The sequence below is a fragment of the Solea solea genome, chromosome 2 (genome assembly GCF_958295425.1).
Source record: "Solea solea chromosome 2, fSolSol10.1, whole genome shotgun sequence".
NCBI classification, from domain to species: domain Eukaryota; kingdom Metazoa; phylum Chordata; class Actinopteri; order Pleuronectiformes; family Soleidae; genus Solea; species Solea solea.
In genome coordinates, this window is record NC_081135.1 from 37,173,824 (window position 1) to 37,196,984 (window position 23,161).

Genomic DNA, 23,161 nt, shown 5'->3' on the forward strand with positions numbered 1-23,161 from the left:
AAGAGTAGAGTCAAAATCGTACACGTTCCACAAATGTCTGCGCTTTACTGTAATATTATTGTATAATGTTTGAAATAATCGATGGTATAGAGAAACAAATTATTATGTTTTCATCTAAAATGATTATTAAATATACTACACAAGTGTCTAATGCGAAATAAATGACTAGTGTGCCATCTCGGACACTGTACTCTGGGTTGCGGGAAGCGTGTGACTCCGGTGGGGGCGGTGCTTCAGTTTTTGATAGAAATACAGATTTTTCTGCTAAAGTCAGCAGCATCGTGAGGTTTGAACTAAACTCTGTCATAATCTGCCCAAACAAAATGAGCCAATCTGACGCGAAAACGATCACTATCGTCGGCAGGTGAGTGACATTATACTTATTCTGCGTTATGTTGATCTTAACGATATTAACTGAGCTGTTATAAGTGAAGTTAAGCGGTTGCATTGTATAGATTCTTTTTAAATGCTTAAATTTCTTGGCAAAGTCTCTTGTTCTTTATAATGACAGGTCTCACTGATTTTAATGACTGTTGTTATTGTACAACTACAGCCATTTAAGTGCTTTAATGAAGTAGCATATTATGGGTTTAATGGCTTCATAATTACAGTTAGTATATTATGTGCAACCAAACACCTGCTGCATGTTATGTTCACTGTTTCACTATGTGCTGAACTTTTGGTGAAGTGACCTCTCTATCTAACCTGGAAGAGTAAACACTCACCCTCTCATATCCACCCCTCCTGCTTTCAGTTATTATTGTATTTAAAGGGACAGTATGTAAAGTTTAGCAGCTGAATATCTGTGGGGGTCTCTTATAACTAAATCATTAACCCTTAGAACACAGAGTATTTAGGCTGCTTTTTTTCCCCCATTGCTATGTTAAAACATATATACAGAGGCTGTAAGAATGTGCAATAAAGTGTCTTACAGTATATCCTTTATTTCAGCACAACCTAGGCAATCTGGGTTAGGGTTACCGATTCTGCTAGTCTACAATACCAATAATATCACGATACAACGATTCTGTGATTCTGTGTCTAACTGAAGAAACAAAACGCTATCGTGAAAAGTTAAAAGTGCAGGATTTCTCGGTTTATTCACAACATAGAGAACAAAGGCCATAAAGTCTTGTGTTTTGAATGTGGATGGAGCATCTCTTAACTCCCTCTTCTTCAACCAGGTCACTCCCCCCCCCCAAATTTCACTCATTCATTTGAGCAGCGCCACCATGAGGAATAATTTGTGTGCGTTTGTTTCAGCGGGCTGATCGGCCGCTCCTGGGCGATGGTGTTTGTCAGCGGAGGTTACGCTGTGAAGATCTACGACAACCAGCCGGGACAGGCTGCTAAAGCCGTCGCAGAGATCAGGTCAGTCCTGCTTTGAATGCTACGTTCCATTTGTAGAGGGAATTTACCAGATCATACAGGAACGCACCTGAACCTCGGAAACTCGGAGCAACTCTACTTTCACTGTTAATATCACTTCTGTCGTATCAGTCGAACACATAGTACACTTTGTGGTTTGTGTCCATGGTTTTTTGTACGACTTTTCAACTGGAACACAGAGAATTTGTGGTGACATCATTCCCAGTTCCGACTTCCAGGCTCCGCCCACGTTGAAAAGTATGCCAAACATGACTAGACTCGAGCCGAGTCCTGGAACTGTATCGTGGGAAAGCGTCATTACTCAGGCCGCCATTGTGTTCCATGATGACTTTGCCGTTGTTTGGATATGAAAACCAAGAGATGTTGTTCAGAAAAGGAGGCATTACATTACATTACATGTCATTTAGCAGACGCTTTTATCCAAAATGACTTACAATAAGTGCATTTAAACATTTGGGTACAAATAAGTAAGTAAGAGCGTCAAGTAAGCCAAACTATAAAGTGCTAGTCATAAGTATGATGTATAAGCAAGTGGGTTTTTTTTGTGTTTTTTATCTTAGTCGAGGTAGAGTCGAAAGAAATGTGTTTTTAGTCAGCGGAAGATGTGGAGGCACACATTGAACAGGAACTGCAGTAATCCATGAAAATAAATGAAAATATCATCATCTGTGCAAATAAAAAGTTAAGGATTGGGACTAAGTATCTGTCAGTATCAAAAAACATTTTAGCTGAGTCATGTTTGGGCTGTTTATTTCTTCTATTTGGGGGGAACAATATTTGTTATCTTTGTTGTCTTTGAAATGACTCAGCACAAATGTGTTGCTAACAGCTTCATACATTCATAAATGGTCTAAAATGACTGAATCTGAATAATATCGGTACTGGTAGATACTCGAGTTTTTGATATCGAGCACAAAAAAGTGGTATTGACCCATCCCTTATATAAATATAGATGTAAATATTGTTGCAGCTTATGTATAGCTCCTCTAAAAGCCTCACTGTTCTTGAGTTGGGTCATTAACAGCACGTTTAAATCAATAAATAAACTAACCGGTTAGAGTTTGTCCAAACTCTAACCTCCACCTTCTCCTTCTTCCAAAACCGTAGAAGAAAACAGCATCAGCAGTTTTTTCTCACGACAGGAAAACATGAACAAACTCATGTTCCTGCTTGAAAACAGCGTCTCAGTCGAGTCATTGCTGGTTAAACATTAGTGTAGAATGACACAGCAGCACAGTCACAGTCACATAATACTGTTATTTAGGAGAAATCCAGACATTTAAAGATTCATTTAGCTTTATTTCTCATGTCAATAACCACCGCGCTGCCGTGTCCTCTGCTCTGTGGACAGTAGAGGGCGTCCTTGTACTGGACATTTCCTGCCTCTGTCGTCTGATTTCCTGTCAGTTTCTAGTTAAGGTCATTTGTATGAGTACATTCAGTTCTTTTTCTGACACTTCTGACATTATTTACTCATCGGTTGCCAGTTACTTTATAATTTGTACATTTTCACATGTGCTTAAACACAAATTTATATCCTGGATGTTTCTGGTTTGACCCTTACATAAGCAGAATTATTCTTTGATAAAAATACATGAAATAAAGTTTAAAAAACCATCAGCCCATGGACATTCTGGACTGAACAGACCCTACAGTCTGTTCCTGTGATCCATCAAAGTTTCAGTCCTCACCCTGTCACCGATGTATAAACAGGGTCCTCTTCTCCCATTTCTGTTAATATTGTGCGTTCCATTTGAGTTATTCTTCATCTTATGTATGAGTGAACTGTTCTGTGACATTTTCCACTCAGTATTTTCCTTATGTCGCATTGTATTTATTCATTTTCACACATTTAAATAAAAGAAATTAAAAGGTTTCATGAGAATATGAAGGAAAATTGCCTTAAAAAAACACAAAAAGTAGGCGTTCTATAGTGAGCATATTACAGGACAACAAAGTAAAAATGAACACAGACGTGGAGGGAAATTAGGTTTTGTTACGGTTATATCTGCTGTATTTATATTCAGTTTGGTTAGACGCCACATGTAAGACAAAGACGCAGATGTGGGTGAGTGTGTTAACTGTTTTGTTGTTTTTTGCTCAGGAAGCAGCTGAGTGAGTTGGAGGAAGCTCACATGATCAGAGGAGAGCTGACGTCCACTCAGCAGCTCGCTCTGCTCAGCAGCTACGACGACCTGGAGCAGGCACTAGAGGGCGCCTTCTTTGTCCAGGTAACATCACTGGACTCACCTGTTTTTATACCTTGGTGAGGAACCCTAAAATCAGGTCTTGACACTACTTAGTCGCCTGTAAATGTGAACTTAATTCACAAAACTAATGATCGAGACTAATGACTTCTCAGGAAAATGTTTACTTTTCAATAAAGGGATTTTTGCAACCAGTGGAGTCGCCCCCTGGTGGCTAACTGTCGCCTACATCCTACTTCTAAGGCTCAACTTTTCAAACTAGAAGATTTCGTCCAATTCTTATGTACAGTTTTCTCTTGAGTTGAAGAAAATTAAAGATATTTCCTAGGGGTGGGAATCGCCAGAGACATCAGGATACGATATTATCACGATATTTAAGTCACGATACGATATTATCACGATATTTAAATCACAATACGATATTATCACGATATTTAAGTCACGATACAATATTATCATGATATTTAAGTCGCGATATATTATCTAAATCACAATACGATATTATCACAAATATGATATGACTTATCTAAGTCACGATGTGTAAGTCACAATACGATATTTTCACAATATTTAAGTCACGATACAATAATTATCATGCTACATTATTATCATGATATTTAAGCCACAATACGATATTGTGACCTAAATATACGATATATGAGTAAAAAAAATTATATATACCCACTTATATAAAAATTATAAAAAATATTGATACATGGTGTCTCAAAAGCGATATATCGCCACGGAAAATATTGAAATGTTTTACTGTATCAATTTTTCTTTATTTACCATAAACTTCTGCATGTCATGTTATTTATGATGCAAAGCAGTTGTGTACCATAGTTATTATTGTAATATAAATCTTAGTATGACTAGTTATAAAGTATAAAATATAGCATATAATTTAGTGTTTTCTGCTGAGCAGGTCTGAGTCGTCCGAGTTACTGAATGATCTCATTCAGGACGTCTGTTAATACCTCGTCAGACTGAGGCTTTAAAGCAAACAGCCGGGGTTTGTGAGAAACAAGTGTTTTGCCCTGATGTTGAAACAATTACATGACATTTTAACGACAAATGAGTCAAATTGTCTTTTTCACCATGACGATACAGTTACAGTGAACACACCTGCACACTTTGTTTTCTTTGCTCGGATCGTGTTAAACACACTTGAGGTGTCAGTGAAGGCAGACAATGATTCTTTTCATCGCAGAAGAGCTCACAGGGAAAAAGGGTCAGTTTCAAAAAAATCAATTTCCTGTTAAAGAGTTCGTACAAACAAGGAACAATAGAGGAATTATGTCACAGCACGTAGATTATTGTTATTTTTAATCTGCAAATGTTCACACCTATGCTTTCTGAGAGCAACTTTCAGTGTCATTTCAATTATTAACTATTGTGTATCATCAGTTCATTGTTTTATAACTTAAACAAGTTCTCTGAGTTTTTTCAGCTTCTTAAATGTTTAACAAAAACATTTAAAAACATTATTTTATAGGTTTAGCAAACACAGATCATATATTTTTTTACATTTCCTGACATTTTATGGGCCAAACAACTGAAATATTATGAATAAAGTTTAATATTACCACTATATTACAAAATGTATCAGTATACAATGTGGAATTAATTGATATTGATATTAATATTAATATTAGCCTGCTATACCTTTATGTACAAGACTATGGAGGACCATAAATGATCGTAAATATAGTTTACGATAAAAATACATTTTTACAAAATGAACCTATTAACTTGATTGAGGGGCCACATTTTGAGATTGAGACCTCTGGTATTGTAAGAACCATTTGTGCTCCACTTTTTGTTGGGTCTCACTGTGAAGTCAGTGGAGTGTGATGTGCATTCTTCACATCACTGGCTGCCGCCTGCTCAGCCAGTTAAAGCAGTTCCAGCGATGATGACTGGTTTTTAAAGAGCACGTTCTCTCTGCACTGCAGCCTGTGACAGCCACTCCTTTCAGGACAGACCTTAAAGTACAGTGGATGATTTAGAAAAACAAAACAAACACACAGAAAAAGACGTTTAATTTGACTGTTATGACTGTCTTTATGTTTGTTGTTTGTGTTATTTGTCGAAATGTTTGGCTGATTTACTAGATGTACTTGAAGCCTGGGTAACTCAGTGGGTGTGTGCTAGACTTTTAATCTGAGGGTACAGGGTTCAAGTCCCTGTGAAGTTGCAGAATTCCTCTTCCTTGATGAGTACTATTTATCAGAGGTGGAAAGTAATGAAGTACATTTACTCGCGTTTTTTGTGTACTTCACATTTTTCGTTTTTAAATTTTGGAATTTTACTTTTACTGAAGTGAATGAATGATGAGGACAGGTGAATGACAAGGACAGTGAATGATGAGGACAGGTGAATGATGAGGACAGGTGACTGAAGAGGACAGGTGAATGACGAGGACAGGTAAATGATGAGGACAGGTGAATGATAAGGACAGGTGAATGACGAGGACAAGTGAATGAAGAGGACAGGTGAATGATGAGGACAGGTGAATGATGAGAACAGGTGAATGACAAGGACAGTTTACCACATAAGTAACAATGAATTCAATATGCTTCTCATGGCATGACAAACTAGGAAAGTGTTCAGAGAGCACATAGTTCCAATGAAAGTAAAAACAATGTGTCATGCACTGCTAAAGAAAATTCTTTATCCACTTAATCAGTCAGATTAGTGCCAGGGTTCTCGATTTCTTTACTGGTTGGTGCCATGACGCAACACAAAGTTTGAGGGAGATTGATTTGGTAGTTTTTGAGTAAGTACTCCTGCTCCTGTTCCGGTCCACCTGGGCAGGCCACCAAGGTACTACGTGGGTAAGCTTAATACCCTTTCTGGGCTACCAGGCTACGAAATGGGTACTTAATTCCATTTCCGGGCCACCAGGGTACTGAGTGGGTACTTAAACTTTCTGGGTCACCAGGGTACTAAGTGGGTACATAATACCCTTTCCGGGCCACCAGAGTACTAAGTGGGTACTTAATACCTTTCCGGGCCACCAAGGTACTAAGTGGGTACTTAATACCCTTTCTGGGCCACCATGGTACTAATCGGGTACTTGATACCCTTTCCAGGCCACCAGGGTACTAAGTGGGTACTTAATACCCTTTCTGGGCCACGTGGGTACTTGATACCCTTTCCAGGCCACCAGGCTTTGAAGTGGGTACTTCATACCCTTTCCGAGCTATTATTTGGGTCTCATATGGTTTCAGTAACATGGGTTCCACATGTGAAGCCCATATAGGCAAGAATTAGCACATTTATCTTTATGACTTTGCAGAGTGGACTTATGTATCTGAATGTGTGTGTGTGTTTTTGTGTTTACCAGGAGTGTGTGTTTGAGCAGCTCGATGTAAAGCAGGGCGTCTTCCAGGACGTAGAACGACTTGTGGGAGACGACGTCATCCTGAGCAGCTCCACCTCCTACCTCATGCCCAGCAGCGTCTTCTCCAAAGTCCACAACAAGAGTCGCTGCCTCATCTCCCATCCGGTCAGTGCCACTGCAGTCCTGGTACCAGTAGGTGCTCGTGAGGGTGCCAAACTGAGGGAATGCAGTTTAGCTATTATCATGTGTTTACAGATACTTGTACTATTGGAAGCCATTTTAGATGTTTCCCTTCATTTCACCTGCATCAGGACTCTATTTCATTACCCAATTTGTTCAGTGTGACTACTTCCTGTCAAAATATTCTTAGTAGTTATTTTTATAAAATAAATACACAAAATAAATAACACTAATGGCGTATTTCCACCGACTCTACTCGCCTCACCACGGCGAGTAGAGGCGAGCCGGTGGAAATACGCCATAATAAGTGACCCATCTTTGGGTAGCCACCCAGTCTTTGTGAACCACTGCGATGAGATATTTGATTGTTGCCAATAAATCCTCACAAATCGTACACACTGGACCTTGAACAGAAACCAATTATTTATTTAATTTTCTGTTTGAAACACTTTACCTTGAAGAAATGACTCAGTTTCCACTTAACGATGATGATGTGTGTCCTGTGCTTCTCAGGTAAACCCACCCTACTATGTTAAACTGGTGGAGCTGGTACCTCACCCAGAGACAGCAGTGGGTGTGATGAGCGCCACCCATGCTGTGATGACCAAGGTAAAATTCACAGGTTACTCAATCCTGAGAGAACAAAGTAAATGTCAGTAAGGTAGGCGTTAGATGAATGACCAATTACCACATAAGTAACAATGAATTCAATATGCTTCTCATGGTATGACGAACTAGGAAAGTGTTCAGAGAGCACATAGTTCTGACAAAAGTAAAAACGCTATCGTCATGCACTGCTATAGAAAATCCTTTATCCACTTAATCAGTCAGATTAGTGCCAGTGTTTTTGATTTCTGACGCAACACAAAGTTTGATGGGGATTGATTTGGTAGTTTTTTGAGTAAGTACTCCTGCTTGCAGTACAAGTAACACAGCAAAAGGAAAACACTTACAAATTCATTATTAAGAAATAAAGAACACATTGTTGTAAAGTAAATTATGAAAACTAGTCAAACCCCAGCCAGCGTGTCCATGTGGGTACTTAATACCCTTTCAGGGCCATGTGGGTACTTGGTACCCATCCCAGGCCACCTGGATACTAAGTGGGTACTTAATACCCTTTCCAGGCCACCTGGGTACTAAAGTGGGTACTTACTACCCTTTCTAGGCCACCTGGGTACTAAAGTGGGTACTTGGTACCCTTTCCAGGCCAAATGGATACTAAGTGGGTACTTAATATCCTTTCCAGGCCACGTGGGTACTTGGTACCCTTTCCAGGCCACCTGGTACTAAAGTGGGTAGTTCGTACCCAGGTACCCTAGAAAAGATACTAAGTTGATACTAAGGGCAAATTATGTGGGTCTCATATAGTTTCAGTAACATGGGTCCCACATGTGAAGCCCATTTTAGGTAAACATGGATGGGGAAACTTTGGACAAACCCACTTGGAACCAATATTTTCAGCCATTTTTAATGTTTTATCATTAAACATTCTGTCAGTTCCCTTTAAGGCTCTGATATGCATTTGCATTCAGACTTACAAGTGTTGATTCAGTGCTCTTGATTCAGGTCGGTCAAGCACCCGTCTGTTTGAAGAAAGAGATCGATGGTTTTGCCCTCAACAGAGTCCAGGCAGCCGTTATCGCAGAGTCCTGGAGGCTGGTCCAGGTCAGTGTCTGTCCTTTTATACTACCAAGTCATTTTTTATATCTCTAAAAGTCGTACACCACAGTTTTAAGTCTTAGGAGTTGCTGTATAAAGAAATGGTACAAAATCAAAACATTTTTGGTGTCATCAACATGTCGTTGGGTCTGTGTGTGTTTGTTTCTGTGGACAAAAACTGCTCCGCCTCAGTGAGGCTTTAGCTGCTGATGGTTTTTGTAACACAAGCAGAGAAGAGGAAGGTCGGTGTCAGTGTTCACTTCTGCTGCTGCTTCTGTCTCCGTCCAGCAACGGAAGAAAATGAGGGTAAAGGAGCTTTAGCCTCCGACGACAGGCGCCATCACATGATCTCTAATGGAAGAAATGGTCAGAATGATAATGAGGATGATGACGGCGATGACAGTCGTTGCCCGAGCTTGAACTCTCATGAAGACTTCCATCTCATTATATAAACTGTTCAGCTTCAAGACTTTTAGATTACTCTCAGATTTATGTGTTATTGACAGTCAGTCAGGTGAAAGCTCTCCGTGCTTCAGTCGGTGCCAAACACGAGCAGATGAGATGAGAGCAGCAGTAACATGTCAGAGGATTTCAGATTCCCAGAGCTGAAGCAGACTTCGAGGAAGTGAAGCAGAGACGAGTGGATTCTTTTCTCTCTCTCTGTCTCAGTGTCTCTCTGTCTGTCTCTGTCTCAGTGTCCTGGCTGTGACACGGCGTCCATACATCCATCCATCATGTGATATTTGTGTCTTCACACACACGTGTGGAAGCTGACGCTCGCTCACATTCTCGTGCTGAGAGTTAGCGCACAAGACACACACACACACACACGTGACAGGTGTAAAAATAGGGGGTGACGGTGGCTCAGTGAGTCGTCCTTCAACTGGAAGGTTGTGGGTCTGATTCCCGGCTCCACTAGTCTGCATGGGTTAACCCACGTTGCTCGTGAAGGCTGTGTTGTCATTGTGTGAATGGGTATAAAAGATGCAATGTGTGAATGTGTGAATGGATGAATGGAAAAAACGGTTGTGTAAAGCAGCTTTGAGTGGTAACGCTTTATTTTGAAAGTTCATTGTTGACTCTCTATGAGTAATCAACACATATTCAGTATAAATTCCTGTTTATTTTTATATATATATATATATATATATATATATATATATATATATATATATACACATATGTGTGTGTGTGTGTACATATATATTATTTTAGTGTGTTTATGCATATTTATTTAATGGATATTATGTATCTACCTATTTACTTATCATTTGAGGTATTAATTTAATTTATTATATATTTTATATTAATGTTTTTATTCTTATTTATTTATGGGGTATTAGTTATTTATATTTTATATTTTTATTTATCTTTCTCATTTATTGATTAATTTAATTATTTTATCTTATTATATATATTTATTTTAGTGTGTTTATGGATATTTATTGATTTATTTTGTATTCATTCATTTATTTATTTATCCATCTATTTACTCATTTATTTATGGGTTATTGGGTCTATTTCGCTCTGTTTTTTATTTATTTAATCAATTTTTTAGATCATTTACTATCTATCTTTTTGACGCCTATTATATTTCCTCTTGTTTCCTCTGCACGTTTGTCTCAGTTGTGTTTATGGAGGTGTGTGAATGGGTGAATGGGTGAATGGGTGGGGTGAGTAAAACCTTGTGTTGTATGTTTCTAAAGTGTAACGCAAACAAAGATTCATTGACTGATTGGTCGCGTCAGCAGATAATCAGTTGACACATATTCAACTAGGTGATAGGTGACACAATGAACTCACTGACAGATTATAAAAATCGTTTTAACCCTATTCAAAAAGACCATATAGACTATAAATAGTATTTTTACAACTTTAACTTTCTAAATCTTTGTTTGACATTATATTTTGAAAAGAATTCTTCTCGCTTTTGTATTTGATTAGATTTTCAGTCCCAACCATTGACACAATTTCAAACCCAAGTGTAAACCTGTCATATACGCTGCGAGTTTGTGTCGCCAAAGTCGTACAACTGGTAAATCTGGAAAATTAGTCAGTGTCAGCTCTAAAAGTTTGGGCCCAGCTCTAATTAGGTCGTAACCGCTGTCGAAGGCGACAGGAATGTGTGTCAAAATCAGGAGAAGAAGAAGACGAGTTAATTCAATAACAAACAGTGGACACTCTCTCTCTCTATCAGAGTCTCCAGTGGAGATAGAGGTGAGCTGTGAATCTTCTGGAGCGGGTGACCTCGAGGAACCCGCTGCCGTGCTGTCATGTGACTAAAACAAAGTGATTTACAGTGGAGATGTCACTTCTCAGAACGCTGTTTATACTGGGGCCAAATTTATATTCCGGTAAAGTCTGTCGGGACTGGAAGTTTCACACCCTGCACTGGACGTTAGTGAGGGATCCAAAGTTAAACTGGAGATGTTTCACCTCTAATGCAAGAGGCCTTTTTATTTCTGACTGTTTTTAGCCTCTGAAGGCTGATGTTTTAGGCGAGTACGCATACTTTTTGTTGTTGGAGAGCCGTTCCATCCACACGGTAACTGCGTTTTAGGGGCCTCGCGTTTCCATTTAGACAGCGAATAGGCTACTTTAGGAAAACGATGACGTCATAGCCCCACCTCCCTAGCCCTTAATAATTTGGTTTTCTTTAATTTGGTTACACTTAGTCGGACTAAGAACTAGTTTGTTCTTCTGTGACGCAAAGGTCATCAGGGTAGATTCGGGAGAAGATTCGGGTTCTTCTTGAAACTCTGGTTTCCTGCGACATTTCAAAAATTTGGGGATTATTAGGGAATCCCCAAATTTTTCTCCTCCGCACTATGGACTACGACCTTAGCCCGATTAAACTGTGCGTGTAAACGTACTGATTGTGATGGTTAAATGTCTTGTTGCGGGCAGATTATGGGCTGTCTCTACTGCCCCCTCCTGTCCGTTAGTGGCAAACTAGCCTTGCAAGATCGGGGGGGGGGGCACCAATCTTCAGAATCAGGAGGTTTCTAGCCTAGGTACCGGCTATAAGATCAAGGCAGCAATAACGTTATTTTAGATGTTGAATGATGATGAACGGCCGCCACTTGACTAAGCGTTGTTCGTGAACGTAGTGAGTGAGTGAGGATAAAGCGGTAGACAAAGGATGGACAGATGTTTAGGGCAGTGTCGTAAAAAAATCTGTAATCCGAAACTGTAGGGGGAGCACCATCGACTTTATCTTAGCCTTTTGCCTTAATTTAGGACCTAAACCTTTGAGCGTTAAGGTCTGTGCTCTCAGAGTGACTCTGTGATCCTCCGTCCAGTAGAAGGACCTTCTCTCTCTCTCTCATCGCTCCAGAAACACACTCACACTGAAACCGGTGCCAGCGTTGGAAAGCAGAGCGGCTGAGAAAGCAGCTTGTTTGCCCCCCGAGTGATTACAGCGCAGAAAAGACCCCACCCTCCATCCCACTTTTCTCAGATAACAGGCCCGTTGTTGGACGCGGGGACCCAAACAAAGACGACCCTGTCCCGCTCCTCTCGCTCGCCCTCCTCTCTGTATCTGTGTCAGGGCATTGATTTCCTCCGTGGTCGGCCAAACGGGCTCCTCTAACCCAGAAACACCTGAACCCCCTCCCCTGTGTGTCGCCTTCCTTCCTCCCATCCCTCTATCCTCAGCTGCTGTCCTCCCCGCGCTGCCTACATAATCCTGAACACACAGAGCTGGGTGATTAGTGAAACATTAGATGGTGGGAGACGTCTGATTGCCATCAAAGGGAATTTAAAGGGATGGTTCAGATTTTTTTTGAAGTGAGCTTAGATGAAGTTTTGACACTGATTTTACCCTGTAAACCACTTTTTCTACCACTTGACAAACATATCACTCAATAAATCTATACCTCCTTAAGTCTACAGTATCTTTAGAAAGGGTTTGCCCCATTTTTTTCAGAATTAGACGGCTTTTTCTTACTGGAAATTAAAGTTTGTAAATTGCTTGCTCCCCACACCAAAGTCCATAGAGAAAATCAGTGATTTTAACATCACAGCACACAGGAGTTGTTGATCCACTGCTGCCTCTGTCACTAAGTTCAAATGTGTTCTTTAGTGAATTCTGTGTTTGAAATGCTTTGTCTGGATTTACATAAGTGACATGGATTTGCCAAACGAGGCAGCAGTAGACCAGCAGCTCCTTTGACTCTGTGAGCTTAAAACGATGATTTTCTCTATGGACTTTGGTGTGGGAGAGTGAGCAGTTTAATGGTGACATTTAGTGATAAATATATATTCTTCTATCATAGACTTCTCTTCCACACTTCAGTAAACCAGAACTATCCCTTTTAATTGTGACTTTGTTAACAGATCTTAAACACATTTTTGTGTTTGTTTGTTTGCTGTAGCATCGGAATCATGAAATCCTCCAAAAGTCAGGAACAGTCAGGGAAACTCTGGACTGAGCGGTTTCACTTCAATATTTGTCTTTTGTGCAGCAGCAGAGAATCTGTCGTACATTTATCGACTGTTTTTTGTGTTTCCTCTTCCTCTTTTATCAGGACGGTGTCGTCTCAGTCAAGGACATCGACCTGGTGATGTCAGAGGGGTTAGGAATGCGCTACGCCTTCATCGGTCCCATGGAAACGATGCACCTCAATGCACCTGAAGGTAACGTTTCTTTTTTAGGACATTTGTGAACAAACATTCGCCGCACCAGTGAACCTCATCAAGGACAGGTGTTATGCTTTTGTTTGAGTACTCAAGACTGAAATCAGGAAGCACAGTTCAAGAGACATTCAGGGTAACAATCAAAAAAAGAGTCGCTGCTCATATAACTTAATTTAAGTCATTATTCTTGTAGATTATTTTAATTCTGTGACAGAATTGAGTTAAAAAAAACTTGGCAAAGTCAAGTTATTTGCTCTAAAACATATTTTCTGGTGATGAGGTCCACGTTATTGAGTTAAATTACAGAAAATGGGGAAATTAGATATAAAATTATGATTTTCTTAAACTAATCATCTGGGTTTTTTTAAAGAATCGATCAAAAAATGTCAAATGTCATTATTTTTATTCCTCTCATAATAATTACATTTTCATGCCACCGCCTCTCGATGCTCGACTCTTCTCCGTGTTACAGTGAACACCAGAGCGTCGCTTATCTAAAGTGTGAGAAAATCACACATAGTTCACACGTCTCCACATTACATGCATGTACTGGGCATTCCTGTGTGTGTGTGTGTGTGTGTGTGTTCTTGTATTTGATGCCTCTTAAGGACACTCAGTAGTCCTCATAATGACCAAAACCTGGTCCTAATGAGGCAGAAGCTCATTTTTAAAAGGAACTGGTTAAGTTTAAAGCTAAAGATTTGAATTAGGGTTAAGGGTTTGTTTAAAGGACAAGTTGCACAAACCTTGTATGTGTATCTTTGTGAGGACCAAAAAAAACAAACTATAAACCACGAGGGAGTGAGGACATTTTGTTTGGTTCTCAAATCTTTTAAAGACTTTTGGGGGGTTAAGACCTGGTTTTAGGGTGAGAATTGGGTTAAGGGTAAGGTATTTAGCTGTGATGGTTAAGGTAAGGGTAAATATAATGTCTATGAGTGTCCTCAGTGAGAATGCTGCGTGAGAATGTGTGTTTGTGTTCTGATCTGATTACACAGTCACATTAGGGGGACTTGTCTTCCTTATGGGGACAAGTTAAGGTTAAGGAAGGTCAGTACTAGTTATGGTTAAGGTTAGAGTAAGTCTCCAGGAAATGACTGTAAGTTAATGTAATGTCCTCTGAAGTCGTGGTAATGTGTGTTTGTATGTCTATCTTTGTCGGGACCAAAAAAAACAGTGTGCTTCTAAACAATTGAATACCAGTAAAAAAAAACAACCATCATATCTTCATCAGCAAACACCTGGTGTGTTCTACTATTGTACAAAAATGGCATTTGGTTTAAAAAAAGTAAATTGAATTTGCCAAACTGCTCCTTGACTCACTTCATCTGTTTTTCATAACAAAAAGGCTTTTTATATTTTTCAAAGCCAAACATTTAGTTTAAGTTTACTGTTAATTCTAGCAAGAGAATCTATTTGAATCAGAATAAAAGCTCCTAATTTAAGATCAGATTTTTGAAATCATCTGCTGGGGCCACATACTGATACTGACGGGCCACATTTGGCCCACGGGCCACCAATTGCTGACCACTGCCATAGGGAGTGAGGACATTTTATTACAACTTAGTTTAAGAGTTAAGGAATGGCATTATATCTGAGAGTGTCCTCAGTAAGACTGCTGTGCGAGAACATGTGTGTGTGTGTGTGTGTGTGACGGAGAGTGAAACCTCGGGCAGATGAGGAATATCAGAGGCGAGTGTGAAACCCACAGAGCGGCCATGAGTCTGTGTACACAGAGAGAAAAAAGGTCGCCGTGGACGAAACAAAGCGGCCTTTTGATGGGGAACGATGAATGCACTCAGTCACACCAGTAATCCAAAACTCACAGAGAGCGCGGAGCAGACGCCAACTCTACCTGTACTTACACTCCCAGAGCTCTCTGCTGCCGTGTGATCGCGTTCTCCTCCGATCGCTCAGACCGACTCCTGTCGCGACTTCCCGTCCTGCAGTCTGTCCGATCAGATAATGGAGCACTAAAGTCTCTGTCTCTCTTACCTGAATGACTCAGCACAGGAGGGACATTAAAGGCCCTGTGAAGTGATTAAAAAAAAAAAAATGTGTTACTTATCACCTCGCCAAATATAAGTGATTCAAAATCTGGTTTTAAATCATGTAAAATTCAGCAACATTCACCGTTCTAAAGCGTAAAGCCCCGCCCCCACACTAGAGGACAGATTGGCCCGATTTTGGTCCCAATCTGGTCCTTCCAACAATCATTGCTGCTTTTGATTTTAGGCTGATTTGAACAGATTATCCTGTAGTTTGACGCAATTTTAACTTCATTGAACGCATTAGAGTCTTCTCGATTAGTAGAATTAAACATGTTTGACTGAATCTTGCAATAACCCATGAGAGCGAGTTGACGGGGAAACGGATGTTGCATACTTTTGTATAGAATCGTAACTTGTACAAGTCGAGTTGATTCCGTCTTCTCAGCCAAGACAAAACATCGCACACACAACAGCGAGTAACTGGCGACGCCGACAGTCTGTTTATATTCTGAAGTCGCGTTAAATCACGCGAGTTTCTGTGAGAGTTTCCCCAAATCCCTGGAATCTCCTCTCTGAAATGGTTTGATTTAACACAACAAGTGTGTGTGGTCATGAGTCTGGACTGGATCGTCCAGTCTGTGCTTTCTCAGGATCAAAACATTCAAATTCAGGCTTAAGGACATTGGGGGCGTGTCCGCTGGGGGAGCCAAACACACAGACATTTACATTTTAGTGGGGACCAAAGCAGCCGAACTTGTTTGTACAGAATATTAACATAAACACTCCAGTAACAAACTTCCTGTTGGTCTCACCTAGAGCATGTAATTGAGTCAGTGTCCACTGGAGGAGCTGTGTCCTCATTTAATGCACTGTCACACACACATTCTGACTTATTTACTTTAGTGGGGACCAAATCTTTTCTGTCCGTACAGAATATTAACGAATAAAACTCTGGTATCCGACCACTTTGTTTAACAAACATGTATAGAAGCATAATTGTGTTAATTAATTTAATGACAACAAATTATAAAGAAAATCCTCACACATGTTGTGTCTGCACTGTAATTATATACAGTATTTTTTATTCAAAAATAATGTATAAACTAAATTATAAATACATTAAACCTGTATAAATTTTGTTTTAGTGACATTTATCAAGTTTTTGAGAACAAAAAAGGTGTAATTTGTAAAAATTTATAATATTGAGCCAATGCTGATTATTGAAAAATTGCTATTTCTTATTGTAATAAGAAATATAAAAAAGTATGAGTCAGAGGCAGCAGAAGAAAAGAGATTCACACACACAGAGACACAGAGTCTGTGTTTGGTTGGAGGTCGATGGTATTTATACTGTACATATACAGCAGTGTGTGTTTGTGTGTGTGTTCCACTGTTTAATTTTAGACTTTTATTCAAAATAAATAAAATAAATAAATAATTTTTTCAGTTTTTGAATGAAACGTCACGCGGTTGAGTTTCCTCGGTGTGAAACTTCATGTCATTGTGACAAAGTTATTTTAAAGACAGACCTCTGACCTGCTTTAATTAAAGACACAGTGTGAAGCACTTCACACACGTTTCACATTACTCCACACTGACTTTCATTTTATTGCGACTTGAAGAGACGTTGTCCTCACCTGCTGAGTCTGTTATCGCAGGAATGTCAACAAACCAAACACACGTCCCCTCTTTATGATCAGTTTTGTCCAATCATTGGTCATAATTGATGCCTCATTAACCGTGTTTTGTCAGAATAAAAGGGACACTTATTTGACTGAGACTCATTTGGTTTTGTGATGATAACGCTCATAAAAGCTTTTATCTGAATGTGAAATTGGACTTTTAAACATAAGGTAAAGCATCTTAGATCACCCTTTAAAGGTGCTTTATTAATAAAATGTATTATTATATAGATAAGTGTCATTATAAAATGTCAGATTAAGATTTGCTCTTAATTGTTGAATAGTGAAAAGAATGAATGAATAAATAAAATGGTTAATTGTGTTTTTTGAAACTTCTTTTTGGACAAAAGCAAATATTTGACAAATCTGAGGCCAAACATAACAAACAGACAGGAGATACGTGTTTTGTCTCAAAATGTGTTTTCATGATGCATTTTATATTGAACATTTGTTTTATTTATATTGAAGAAAAATATACCACGGTAGATTGCGTTATTGTTAAACTATTATTCCACCTGTTCCCTAATCTGAGAGTAGATCTACAGATTTAAAGATTTATAGATTTAAAGAGCAGCTCATTATTTGGCACTCAGTCTGTTGGCAGATGTATGGAATAGTTCACTATTTAGCTATACTTTTCTTGGTGTATATATATATATGTGTGTATATATATATATATATATACACACATATATACACACATACGCACAGCTCATTATTTGGCAGTCAATGTGTTTGGTTATGTGTAGAACAGCTCATTATTTGGTGGTCAGTCTTTAGGTGGATTTATAGAACAGCTCACTATTTGGTGTTCCTCATAAAATACCACAGTTCCTCTCTTAATGTGTTTAAATGTTTTTGGGTTTTTAAAACATTAATGTTTAACAGTCCTCATCCCTGTCGTCTAGGTCACACCTAGAACTGTTAATATCCATCTATTAACACACCCTGTAGTTTCTCTTCACAGGTCATTACGACAAATAATGAGACAACAAATAATCTGCTGCAGGAAACAAACAGAAAAGAGCACGAGGTTGCAAGGAACTTAAGATTTGAACTATGAGGAAATTATTTTTCCAGTAAAACCTCTGCAGTCTCGTGCTCCATGATTGTGTTTCCCTCACTTTCTACGTGCGAGGATCCACGTTTTAAACAAAGGCGAACGAATCTGAGGTGTTGCTTTGGTTAGCTTTGGTTGTCACGACACAATGTTGAGGTAACGAAGCTTTGAGATTCAACAAGACAGTGGAAAGTCGTATAGATACAGATAATATATACATTTACTGTACATATGTTCATACCTGCTAAAGTACAGTACGTTTACATCCCAGTGTGTCAGCTCCAGGATTAACTGTTGAGGAGGAGGTTGGTGCAAAGCAGGAAACACGGTGTTATTTTGATTTATCTGGGAAAAAGAAGGAAAAAGTATAAGAGAAACTGAACAGATGTCATTTTAGGAAAACTTGATTTTACTTCAAATTCTCCTCAAAATGAATGAAAAACAACAATTAATAAAAGTAAAAATGAGAAAATTTTATTAAACCTTTATTTAACCAGGATTAGGCTTGTGAGATTAAGAATCTCGTTTTCAGCTGACAGCAGCACAAGTTATGATTTTGCAGGAAGCCTCTTGGTGAATGTATTGAGTAGCTCATTATTTGGCAGTCACTCTGTTGGTGAATAAATGGAGCAGCTCATTTTTTGGCAGTCACTTTCTTGGTGGATATAGAGAACAGCTCACTATTGGGCAATTTCTTGATAGATGCATGGAACAGATCACTATTTAGCAATCATTTTCTTGGTGGGTGTATAGAACAGCTCACTATTTGGCAGTGAATCCGCTTGGTTATCTTGATAAATGAGCCATCCAATAAAATCCCAGGGTAATTGTACTGTGATACTTTCTCAATCAGTGAACCCTGAGGAGTGATGATGGGTTTCAGGTCCTTTGGGCTTTGAGTTTGCAATTTAGACAGAGCGAGATCTTTTCACGCCGAGTCGTCACTTTCTCTGTCCGACGGCTTGCGGTTGTTGTGTGTGTTGAAAAGTTCTGATGAACACGTGAACTGTTCTCGTCACCACCCTGCGTCTCTCTCTCATCTTCTCACACAGGTTTAGAGGATTATATGAAGCGCTACAGCGGCGGCTTATCCAGGGTTCTGACCTCGTTTGGACCGGTACCAGACTTCTGCGGCGAGGAGGCCAAGAAAATCTGTAACGTAAGTGTGACGACGGCAGCGGCGGCCAAACATTAAAGGACTAGTATGTAAGCATGAGAAACAGAACTTTTCCCTGTGCGCTCTTTTTCTTTTCCACACTTTATTCAGTATCTGCAGATTCAAATGTCACACACTGGACCTTTAAGCGTCCTGCTCTATGACTTCCTGTCACTGATTTGCTCAAGTGGAGCGAATGTTTGCCGAGTCTGATGTCTGTAGTTCTGCGTGACTGAGCGCGTGAAGTCGTCGCATGGTCACGCGCTAACACGCAAGCTGTTAAAGGTCGTCACGTGAAGAGGAAACAATGAACCTTCAGAGGACAATGGCAGTCGCTCATGTTTTCACACCCTGAGCCGTTGTTCTGCATTCTCTTTGAATATTAATCATCATAATTACAAAAAGGATTATTCACATCACAACAGGGCAGGGCAGGGTTTTCACGGTTGCCATGGACGACGTCAAAAAGACACGCATATAACACAGAATAAAGAAAACATAGAAGGTGAACAAAGAACGGCACCAGTCTGTGTAATTCTGTAATGTTTCTGCGAATTGTTCCAACTTTAAAAAGCAAGATTTCTGATCTCTGCGTCGACATGAATGTTGTTGTTGTTTTTAAATCAGATAATCCCACGACTTAGTGGCGCGTGAACTTGATGTGCGGCTTAAACCAAACGTCAGATACTCCGACAACATCGTCATGCTTTTTTTAAACCACAGCTATGAAAACAAAGTGACTTAGTTATTAACACGTCTACAGGTCTGGAGCTACACCAAGATATTAGACTCTGATTCACAAGGTCCTCGATTTGTGCGATATTTCAGTTTCTATACCAACTTTTCTTGGTTATTAAAGAGAGTTTTGCAGAACTAAAGCTGCAAATTGTACAGAATTGCGAACTCTCTTACCCGGCGCATGCATATCTTTCACCACATACACGGGGATGTTAGGGTTAGGGTTTTCGCTTCACCACAAAACCCATAATTATCCATCAACGTAAATAACCATTCATGAATTGAAATGAACGCATTAACACTGAGTGCAAAGAGTGAAATGTCAGGTCTGTATGACGACCAACCGACACTGGATACACATACATAAAATGTCACTATATTGCTTTATATATTATATTATATATATACTGTATATATTAGGTAAAATAAAAATAAAACATTATTTGTTTGTTTTATTTGTTCTATTATTTCTTAAAATCTATCATATATATTTTACAGCCATTTAAAACTTAATTACAAAACTGAAAATTAAAAACATATTCATTCATTCATTTATTTATTTATTTATATTTAATGACCTTTTACGGCCCACCCGCAGTACCGTGACAGCCCACTAGGGCCCACACGTTGGGAATCACTGTGTTCATGCTTACGTTTATGTTAGCTTGAACTTTGAACAGAATAAAACAGCCTCGAAGTGCATCAGACTGCTTTAAGTAATCATCACAGTGACCAACAGAGGGCGCTGTTGTTTTGCAGTGACAACGGAGGACACGAATAAAATAAACAAGGGTGGACAATCACGACAGCAACACATCTAACAAGCGGCAAAACCTGGGACCCTCTAATAACTTTTGTGACAACTTAGCTGGTCTGGAACTCTGAATGTTGGGATTGTTTTTCTGTGGTTATTAGTAAAACAGTGAATATGATCGTTTTATATGACAATTGGAAAAATTACAGATAAAAAAGCTTTCAAAAAGTGGAATTTTAAAGTAGTTTTCCTGCCATTTTACGTCAACTTTGTCGGCGCGCTGAGGCCACACCTTCTGACGTAGAGAAAATCCTTCGGTAACTTGCAATCGTTAACTTGTCTAGAACATATGGACTTGTTTGTTTGTTTGTTTGTTTGTTTTTAAAAGCCCATAGGGCATTGCAAATTGTGGTTGTGTGAAAACAGCTGATTTAAAAAAAAAAAAAGCAGGTCATCATGAGGTGAGATTCCAGCACAGGAACTCTTCCTCAGGGCACAGGAACCTGTTGAGGAACATAGTCCACCTTCCACCTGGGAATCTGAGTCCCCGTGTGTGTGTGTGTGTGTGTTTTTACTACCTACACATTATTTCTCAACAAATTCCAGAAACGTACGTTGCAGTGAGGATGATGAAGATGAAGATGGCGAGAGTGCTGAACAGGTTTTGTGTGAATGACAAACATGTCTATACCGCGCTAATTAAACTCCTTTAAGTGCTTTTAACAAACGTGAAAATCGGTTTGTGTGTGTGTTCTTGTATTTGTTGCCTCTTTAGGACTTTTTTTTCAGGACCGGTTGTCCTCATCCAGAACAAAACCTGGTCCTAATGAGGAAGAATCTAATTTCTAAGGAACTGGTTAAGTTTAGAGCTGAGGATTTGGACTGTGGTGATGGTTAAGATTCGGGCTGATGCAGTGTCCTGAGATGACTAGCTGTGTGCAGACCTGTGTGTGTTTGTGTGTCTTTGTGAGGACCAAAAAGTGTATAAACCATGCGGTGTGAGGACATTTTGTCTGGGAGTAAGACCTGGTTTTAGGTTTAAGGTCTTTTACTTAAGTAATATTATAAAAAGAAAGTGACTGTAACATCTACCAAAGTCATTTTCTGGTCAAATATAATACATTTTACTCAAACATGCCCTTTAAGATACTTTATACAACACTTTTTAACCTTATTTTTCCTCCCCACAGGAAATGAGTGAGCTGATTCCCAGTGACCAGAGGCATCTGACGGCCAGGAAGGAGAGGAGAGACCAGCTGCTCATGGGTCTGTCTAAACTGAAGAAGGACCATGAAGACGCTTCCTAAACACTTTAACATCACGACCCACTTTTTATAGAAGTCACAACAAGAGGGAATTTATGCTCAAAACAGCGGATATTATTTTTCATTAGTAAACTGAGGATTTTAAAGGGATTCATTCAGTAAAATCAAATCAAATGTACTTTTTTGTCTCTAGTTCTACAGAAGAATCATAGAATATAAATAACAGAATGAAGAAATAATGATAATTATATGATTGTATCCTAAAAATGAGAACACCAGATATAAAAGAACCTAGTTTGAGAAATTAACTTCATTTTATGCAGGTTATTTAAAACATATACATATAAATCTTTATAAATGTGTATGGAAGATTATTAGTGCCGCATGTAAAAAAAAAAAAAAAGGTTAATCTCAGAATTCTGACTGTTTTCTTTAATCTCAGAATTCTGCATTTTTCTTTAATCTCAGAATTCATGTTTTATTATTATTTTGTTTTGTTGCTGTTTTATTATTTTTTTATTATTATGTGGCACTAATACTCTTCCGTAAATATGTAATAACAGACAGTAAAAATGTTATTTTATATGTTAAATATCCTGTTAGAGCCACTCACTGACTCACAGGTCTCCAGTCCATCACACAGAGACACACAAACAAACGACTGTTATTAATAAAGTCATGAGATGTTACTGAATCAGGTCAGTGGTGGTTTTGTTATTTCTCACGTCCGCAGAACAAATGGATGACGTGGTGCGACGTATATGTTCACGGTCAAATGCTTTGATTCGAGGAAACAGGGATCAGGAGTGGGTTTTTTCTCAGACTCTGGAGCAGAGTTTAATTTCACAGTGACCATGGGAGAGAAGTGACCGTCACATGGTCTGTGGTCGTCTACAGATAAATGTGACATGTTTTTTTAAGACCTGGTTTTAGGGTTAGTACAGTAGTAGTTATGGTTAAGGTTAGAGTCTAAAGTCTCCAGGAAATTAATGTCATTCAATGTAACGTCCTACTGCGTGCATGTACATATTTATACATATTTATACATCTTTCACACTCATTCACACGCTTCAACACGGGGTTAAGTGTGACA

The 23,161-nt window shown here is 39.0% G+C and overlaps 1 protein-coding gene across 1 annotated transcript; it reads left to right on the forward strand.

The window, feature by feature from the left end:
• The first annotated feature begins 196 nt into the window (after positions 1–196).
• cryl1 (crystallin, lambda 1) lies at positions 197–22,765 on the forward strand. The gene is made up of 9 exons (XM_058654690.1): positions 197–364; positions 1,264–1,371; positions 3,494–3,620; positions 6,946–7,107; positions 7,636–7,731; positions 8,692–8,790; positions 13,314–13,422; positions 19,208–19,314; positions 21,994–22,765. Exons 1-9 carry the CDS (start codon positions 324–326, stop codon positions 22,108–22,110), a joined length of 966 nt encoding a protein of 321 aa, XP_058510673.1. The 5' UTR covers positions 197–323; the 3' UTR covers positions 22,111–22,765.
• The last annotated feature ends 396 nt before the right edge of the window (positions 22,766–23,161 follow it).